This window comes from Capricornis sumatraensis, chromosome 16 (genome assembly GCF_032405125.1).
Source record: "Capricornis sumatraensis isolate serow.1 chromosome 16, serow.2, whole genome shotgun sequence".
Taxonomy (NCBI): domain Eukaryota; kingdom Metazoa; phylum Chordata; class Mammalia; order Artiodactyla; family Bovidae; genus Capricornis; species Capricornis sumatraensis.
This window is the reverse complement of record NC_091084.1, coordinates 49,558,480-49,567,535: the sequence shown is the minus strand read 5'-3', so window position 1 is coordinate 49,567,535 and position 9,056 is coordinate 49,558,480. Positions and strand designations below refer to the sequence as shown.

The 9,056-nt window shown below is 40.8% G+C and overlaps 1 protein-coding gene across 1 annotated transcript; it reads left to right on the top strand.

Annotated features, from left to right (window-relative positions):
• The first annotated feature begins 855 nt into the window (after positions 1-855).
• Positions 856-8,207, top strand: LOC138092453 (tripartite motif-containing protein 5-like). The gene is given in 9 exon segments (XM_068988365.1): positions 856-1,278; positions 1,878-1,973; positions 2,788-3,018; positions 5,777-5,799; positions 6,958-7,058; positions 7,339-7,365; positions 7,635-7,658; positions 7,661-8,019; positions 8,022-8,207. Coding segments are annotated over 9 exon segments (1,470 nt in total).
• Positions 8,208-9,056: the final 849 nt, after the last annotated feature.

Below are 9,056 nucleotides of genomic sequence, written 5' to 3'. Positions count from 1 at the left end.
CTTTAAGCCAACTTTTTCACTCTCCTCTTTCACTTTCATCAAGAGGCTTTTTAGCTCCTCTTCACTTTCTGCCATAAGGGTGGTGTCATCTGCATATCTGAGGTTCTTGATATTTCTCCCAGCAATCTTGATTCCAGCTTGTGTTTCTTCCAGTCCAGCGTTTCTCATGATGTACTCTGCATAGAAGTTAAATAAGCAGGGTGACAGTATACAGCCTTGATGTACTCCTTTTTCTATTTGGAACCAGTCTGTTGTTCCATGTCCAGTTCTAACTGTTGCTTCCTGACCTGCATACAGATTTCTCAAGGGGCAGGTCAGGTGGTCTGGTATTCCCATCTCTTTCAGAATTTTCCACTGTTTATTGTGATCCACACAGTCAAAGACTTTGGCATAGTCAATAAAGCAGAAATAGATTTTTTTTTGACTCTCTTGCTTTTTCCATGTTTCTGCCAAATATCAACATATGTCAGCTATAGATATGCATATGTCCTTCCCCTTTTGAACCTCCCTCCCACCTCCCTCCCCATCCCGCCCCTCTGCGTTACTATAGAGTCCTAGTTTGTGTTCCCTGAATCATAGAGAAAATTCTCATTCAATTAAAAAAGTAAATAAAATATTTTAAAGTATCATGAAATATCCTTTTTGCCAAGTCACCAAGCTTCTTATCTTGTATCTTGATGGTTCATTTTTGTCCCTCAATAATCTGGTCTTGGACTGTACTTGATTTATTGACAACTAGTATCTTGCATTTCCGTCTTTCTAACTCGGTCCCCTTTTAACCTTCCAACACACAGGGATCTTTGAGAAAGAGAACCCTCAGAAGTCAGGACAAGTGGGAGCAGTTGAGCAACTCTCATGGCTTCAGGAATTGTGGTGAGCCTACAGGAGGAGGTGACCTGCCCCATCTGCCTGGAGCTTCTGACAGAACCCCTGAGCCTTGACTGTGGCCACAGCTTCTGCCAAGCCTGCATCACTGCAAACAACATGGTGTCCATGAATGACCCAGACGAGGACAGAAGGTGCCCTGTGTGCAGAATTAGTTATGAGCCTGGGAACTTGAGGCCTAATAGGCATGTGGCCAACATAGTACAGAGGCTCAGAGAGGTCAAGCTGAGCCCAGAGGTGGAGCAAGAGAGAAATCTCTGTCTGCGCCATGGAGAGAAACTCATGCTCTTCTGTGAGGAGGATAGGGAAGTCATTTGCTGGCTTTGTGAGCGGTCCCAGGAGCACCATGGGCACCACACATTCCTCATGGAAGAGGTTGCCCATGACTATCAGGTGAGAGAGCAGAATGGAGGAAAGACAGACCACAAAGTGTTACTTGAGGGGAAATCTCCACTTTGCATTGGACTTTGTTTACCTGGTCACCATGGACTCTCTTTTCAGCCTATGCCTACCTGCTGATGCCTGAGGGATGTTTCTGTGAATTCCCCCAAATACAAAGCAATGATCTTACACACAGACTTTAGGTCAGAAGTAGCTGGAGATCTGATGCCCAAAGAAGCTCTCAGGATGACTTTGAACAGGAGGGTAATGAGGAAATGGGGTAATGAGGAGGGTAATGAGGACACTGAAGTGTAAGTTTCTCCCTGCTGCAGGATCAGGTTTCTCTAGAGCAAAGAGAACCAGTCTTCTTTGGAGAGAGAATGCTGACTCCTATCTCTTTTTTTTTTTTTTTTTTTTTGACTCCTATCTCTTGAGTCTTAATATATTCCCCACCTCGGGTTTTCTCCCAGGTCATATATTCTAATAGCTGTTCTCTATAGTTTTTGTAAAGTAGATTCTCTTTGGAAATCAGCCTCATTTCTCTCATTTATCTTCTGCAGTGATGGTGAGAAAGCCCATAGCTTGACTCTGGTGTGGTTCTTTTCTCACAGAAGAAACTCCAGGAAGCTCTAGAAAAGCTGAGGGAGAAGCAGCTGGAAGCTGAGGAATTGGAAGTTAAAGTCCGAGCAGACATTGCCGCCTGGAAGGTAGGAGAAGGCACTTCCCGAGGGAGTTAGACAGATATCTTGGACAGGACCTTGGGTGGTCACAAGTAGCGGCCTTCCTCTTTGTTCCCCGACAGTTGTCATTTGATTAGTCCTTGCCTTCATCCTATCCCTGATGGGGTGGGCTAAAAAGGGAACGTATCACACATGAACATAGATACTGGAAGGGAGGTATTTACCAGAGGGCATCTCTCATGAGGATACCAAGGGAATTTCCTATTCCATTTCCGCCATGTGCTTCTGTCCTTGACTCTTTGGAAGGAGACATTTGGCAATAGCTCATGGCTCTGTCTTGGCTTCCCTGGTAGCTCAGCTGTTAAAGGATCTGCGTTCAATGCAGGAGAGCCTGGTGTGATGCCTTGGTTGGGAAGATCCCCTGGAGAAGGGATAGGCTACTCACTCTAGTATTCTAGCCTGAAGAATTCCATGGACTGTATAGTCCATGGGGTTGCAAAGTGTTGGACACACCTGAGTGACTTTCACTTTCACTTTCATAGTTCTGTCAAACCTAACTAGCAACTTACCCCTGTCCTCAGTGTTCAACCTTAGCAGAAGGTGGTGGGAGGGAGTCAAGAGTAATGCAGGAAGGCACGAGCATCCTGGACAGTTGTGTGAAGACTGAGTCACAGACAGGGTTCCCATTTGGCTGTGAGTTGTCTTCAACAATGCAGATTTGGGACTATTATTTTGAAATGTGATGTAGAGAGAAAAGAACTATCCTGTGAGCTTCCCTAATCATTGCTTCCCTCCTTTCTCTCTCCCTGTCTTCCTCTCTCTCTTTCTCTTACTCCTGAAGGATCAAATACAACATGAGAGACAAAATGTCAAGGCAGTGTTTCAAAAACTGAGAAAGAACCTTAAATATGAGGAGGTGAAGGAAATGCAAAAACTGAAGCGTAAGGAGGAAGTTGGTCTACGTAACCTGACAGACTCTGAGCATGTGCTAATCCAGCAGAGCCAGCTGGTGAGAAATCTCATCTCAGATGTGGAACATCGTCTGAAAGGGTCAACAATGGAGATGCTGCAGGTAACACTGGGCAAGAAACCCCAGCGTCTGTGATACGAACACTTGAGCTTTACTGTTCATATGATATATAGCTTTGTATGTTTTTAACTTCACTCTTCTTGTACCATTGAATGTAAAATATATGTCCTGTAGATGGCAATAGTGACTTTTTACCAGGTCAAAAAATCTTCCTTTTCATAGGGATATTAATACAATGCCATTTAATAATGAAATCACTGATCTGGTTATATTTAAATTTATCATTTTTCTATTTGCATTCCATATGGCTAGTTTTCATTCTTCTGATTCACTTCAACTTGCTTCTTTTTTGTTAAATATCTCTGGTATAAAATATTGTTTTGTTACTTTCTAACTATGTATATTTTTTTTTCATTTTTTCCTAATAGTTGCTCTAATGCTTAGAATGTTTCCTATCCCATCATGATCTACTCCTAACTAACACCAACTTCATTTCAGTAAAAATAGAAACTTCCTGTACCCCTGTTTCATTTCCTTCCAGCAACAACACAGTGATGTTTTAAATATTGCGCCCAATCCTACAGGCTAATGCCTGCAAGCATCTGAACTTTTCAGAACAATGGGAAGAAAAATTCTCTTTTCTTCTGGAGTTTATGTCAGGAGATTTTTGCTTTCTTCAGTAACTGAGAATAAATTCAATATGAATGATAGTTGCTCAGTCGTGTCTGACTCTTTGCAGCCCCATGGACTATACCCCACCAGGCTCCTCTGTCCATGGAATTCTCCAGGCAAGAATACTGGAGTGGGCTGTCATTTCCTTCTCCAAAAGTCAACATAGGTGAAGTAAATAAGATTGGAGAAATACACAGACCAGATTCTGATGACAAGGCTTGAGCTTCAAAATTAAGCATTGATTAAAGTTGTAACAGTATTCACAAAAGGTTCTACTTATTACAGTTTTATTTGATTTTTGTCATATACAAAAAAAAAAAATAGTAGAGAGTTTTTTGTTTTTTTTTTTTTTTGTATGTGGACCCAGCTGTTGTACTAGTTTTAGGCAACATGGAAATAAGTCTAATATTAAAGACACCAAATATACTGATAAATATCTGCTCAAAGAAAACAACATCTCTGATGATTAACAAGATTAGATGGCTACAAACTGTTAAGGACTTGAACAAAACTGACTCAGTACAAACTAAAGTGCAGATAAATGCTCTAGTTATAGGACAATGATTGAGTGCTTATTGGTAACATTATGAAAATGGGATTCAACAGAGGAGACAGTTTAGTTGATGAATAGTAAGTTACAGATTAAAGGTCCTAAATTACCGATTCTTGTGACTTATTTTTTACTGAATAGATAAATAAGCATTTAAGAGACAAAGATTGCCGGGAGAAATATCAAGAACCTCAGATATGCAGATAACACAACCCTTAGGCAGAAAGTGAAGAGGAACTAAAAAGCCTCTTGATGAAAGTGAAAGAGGAGAGTGAAAAAGTTGGCTTAAAACTCAACATTCAGAAAACGAAGATATGGAATCTGGTCCCATCACTTCATGGGAAATAGATGGGGAAACAGTGGAAATAGTGTTAGACTTTATTTTGGGGGGCTCCAAAATCACTGCAAATGGTGATTGCAGCCATAAGATTAAAAGATGCTTACTCTTTGGAAGTAAAGTTACGACCAACCTAGATAGCGTATTGAAAATCAGAGACATTGCTTTGCTAACAAAGGTCCGTCTAGTCAAGGTTATGGTTTTTCCTGTGGCCATGTATGGATGTGAGAGTTGGACTGTGAAGAAGGCTGAGCACCGAAGAATTGATGCTTTTGAACTGTGGTGTTGGAGAAGACTCTTGAGAGTCCCTTGACTGCAAGGAGATGCAACCAGTCCATTCTGAAGGAGATCAGTCCTGGTTGTTCTTTGGAAGGACCGATGCTAAAGTTGAAACTCCAATACTTTGACCACCTCATGCGAAGAGTTGACTCATTGGAAAAGACTCTGATGCTGGGAAGGACTGGGGGCAGGAGGAGAAGGGGGCGACAGAGGATGAGATGGCTGGATGGCATCACTGACTTGATGGACTTGAGTGAGTGAACTCCGGGATTTGGTGATGGACAGGGAGGCCTGGCGTGCTGTGATTCATGGGGTCGCAAAGAGTCAGACAGGACTGAGCGACTGAACTGAACTGAACTGAACTGAAGAGTCAAAACTGAGTAAAAGTAAAGATTTGGAAATCAACTGTGTGTGTTATGCTGAAGTTAAGGGAGTGAAAGAGATCACTGATAGTGTGTAAAATGATGCTAGAGACACATGAAAAACATGTACATTAAGATATTTGTTTACTTCCAGCCTCATAAAAGCCATGTAAATAGCTTTAGGAATATTAGCATTATGTATTCATAGTTGATTCTCCAAAGTGTGACTTAAAGCTTGGTAAATAATAGTATAATACTTGATACTTTTGTTGAATATATTAAAGAACCATTAAATATTCAAATAGCCTCATGGGACATCTTATGCCTTTGCAGGAAAGTGAATATGTTGGTTTTTATGTTCTCTCATCAGCACATACTAAAAGCCTCCTGCTTTTACAGGTGTCAAAGCTATTTCACCTTTGTTGAAAATGTGACACCGTTACAAGGGTATTCTAGAATGAATGGCCTTGCTCTTGTCTTTATTTTTGCTCTCACACTGAGACCATCCTATTCACACAGTCAGGGGCTGGTGGGAATATAATGAAGATTTCTAAGTGGAAGGACCTATTACTTCTTGACTTATGTTTTTTTCCTTACTAGGATGTGAACAACATCATGAAAAGGTATGTGTGGGAGATCAGAGATAGTCCACTTATGGAATAAAAATAATTAAAACCACTGACTAGATTTATCTGGTGGCCAATTAGAGTTGAAAATAATGGTCAAGGCAGAAAAAATGGTATATAGATTTCCCTTCAATTTCTGTTCACAAATCAAGGCTAAATTTTTCCTAATGATTAAGAATGTACCAACTTTTACTGTAGATAATTGCGGTCATTGAAAGTCATAGAGTTTAGTCTGTACCATAATAGGAATAAGACGTTGCAATAACAGACTCCTGTGACCTCAAATATTTAATGCACACTTGGTGTCCTTATGCAATTCAGCTTTCATATTTAGTAGGTGCTTGAATTACCTTGGGAGAGTCATGTCTTCTCAAGCACCCAAAGTGGAGACAACTCCTTTATATTTGAATTTTGCCTTGGGTATAGAAGAGACTTGGCCCTTCTATATCTTTCTGATTAGATTTCCAAAAACAGACTTGAATATCAAAGACTGTTAAGGCTGTGCTGCAAACAATTGCTCCTTCTTGCTCACAGAGTCTAGAAGGCCGAATGGAAAGGTAGCATCCTTGTGTTTGAATTTGCACATGTACATGGTGGCAGCAAGATTGTTACAAACACATGAAATGTCAACCACTGTTGCTTTAGTATTCCTAATGTCCTGTTTCTCAAGGGTTTGCCATTATTCCCAGAGAACCTGGGATCCCAGGGTATTCTGAGAGCCTCTGTTTGGGGGAGCAGACGTTGAAGATCTGGGGACTCTCTAGACAGTGTTCTCATAGGTGTCAGGTTCTGCTCCCTAACTTTCTGACACCTCCCTAGAACATGTATCTATGCAGGGTTTTTTCCACAAATTAATTTTTTGTGTTACCAAAATATTATTTCAAATAGTTTCATATGCTTTCTAGGAGCTAGAGAGGGAGAAGTTAATGACTTCACTAAAGAAGGAATAACTGTCCTTCTGACAGGTCAGTACAGTCCCAGGTCGCACGGAGGTTAACTAGGAAGGTGGATATTAACACATTCCTTCTGGCGCCAAAGTCAGGTGTCCAGTCTCTCATATCCCAGGACAGTTCAAGTGCATCAGTGGAGTGAAAGTCAGTGGTTTTAGAGGAACAAGAAGTCAGTCGTGTGGGGGTCAATCTTTGTCTTCCCTAGGAGTGAAACCTTAACCCTAAAGAAGCCCAGAACTCTCCCCAAGGGACAGAGGAGAACGTGTTCGGCTCTTGATCTGACAGACATACAGCGAGTGTATAATGGTGAGGAGTGCTACCTAAGTGGGTGTCTGTGGAATTCTTGTGATGGGGGTAAAACGGGGAGGAGGCTCCAATTTCTAGATGTGGATAGAGACAGCAAAGCCCAGATACTTTGTATCTGACGATGTGGTCCTATTTATGGGAAGTGACCAAGTGTTTGCTCATCTTTTCTTTCATCACTTCAGTACCTCACCACAGTCCTTCCCCTAACCTGGAAAAAACAGATTTCAGAGCTGACTCCCTTGTTTATATGTAACATTATGGTTTGTTATTATTATTTCAGGGCTGACAGATGTGGAACGCTACTGGGGTAAGGAAACATCACAAGATCATCAAGCCACCCTGTTTTCATCATCTTTTAGACACTTTCATTTTCTATTAGGTCTCATATTTTAAGATGTCTGTTTCCACTCCCAACACACACACTCTCTCTCTCACACACACACACACACACACACACACACACACACACACACAAACACACTACCTTTTCATTCAAGTTTTTTTAAAGATCCCTTTTACAGTGTTACAAATAAACCTACATCATAGCCCTAAACCAACCCTGTAATTTTTCCACAGTTCACATGTTCCTGAACCTTCTTGCTAGGACCTTGCCATTTCTGAGGACCAGAAGCAGTTGAGATATCTGTGCAATTTGGAACCATATATATATAAGAATGATGATTTTGGCAATTATGGTGTCCTGGGCTCCTCAGTCATCACATCACAGAATAATCACTGGGAGGAAGATGTGTCAGAAAAAGCTGCCTGGATCCTGGGAGTATATGGTGGCAAACAGCATGGATATAAGATGAAGTTTCTGTTTGAAAACAAGGGAAATTGTCAATATGTTTATTGGAGATATCAACCTAAATATAGCTACTGGATTAGAGGGTTAAAAAAATATGTTCAGTTTGAAGATGGTGCTTTTGATGAGTCTTCTTCCTCAGGTCCCTTGATCATATAACCCTCTCCCTGAGTGTTCCTCCCCATTGTATTAGAGGTTTCCTAGACTGCAATACTGATGTTGTCTTATTTGTCAATATCACAAAGCAAGGAATTCTCATCTATAAACTCTCTTCATGCTCCTTTACTCAGAAAATGTTTCCATATTTCAATCCTGGGCAATGCAATGCTCCCATAACTCTGTGATGGCCAAACTCTTGAACTTTCTTAGATTCATACTCACTTCTTTGTATTCTCTTGATATATGTGCATCTAAGACACGTTTGCTTATCTACTAATGCCCCACCTCTCCTTCTTGTTCAATTTAAATCTCCTTACTTCATCAAAAGGACATAGAAAAGGCAGAGGAACCAGAGATCAAATTGCCAACATCTGCTGGATTGTCAAAAAAGCAAGAGATTCCAAAAAAACATCTATTTCTGCTTTATTGTCTATACCAAAGCCTTTGACTGTGTGGATCATAATAAACTGTGGAAAATTCTTCAAGAAATAGGAATACCAGACCACCTTACCTGCCTCTTGAGAAACCTATATGCAGGTCAGGAAACAACTGTTAGAACTGGACATGGAATAACAAACTGGTTCCAAATAGGAAAAGAAGTACGTCAAGGCTGTATATTGTCACCCTGCTTATTTAACTTATATGCAGAGTACATCTTGAGAAACGCTGGGCTGGAAGAAGCACAAACTGGAATCAAGATTGCTGGGAGAAATACCAAGAACCTCAGATATGCAGATGACACCACTCTTATGGCAGAAAGTGAAGAGTAACTGATAAGCCTCTTGATGAAAGTGAAAGAGGAGAGTGAAAAAGTTGGCTTAAAGCTCAACATTCAGAAAACAAAGATCATGGCATCTGGTCCCATCACTTCATGGGAAATAGATGAGGAAACAGTGGAAACAGTGTCAGAGTTTATTTTTTGGGCCTCCAAAATCACTGCAGATGGTGACTGCAGCCATGAAATTAAAGGACACTAACTCCTTGGAAGAAAAGTTATGACCAACCTAGATAGCATGTTGAAAAGCAGAGACATT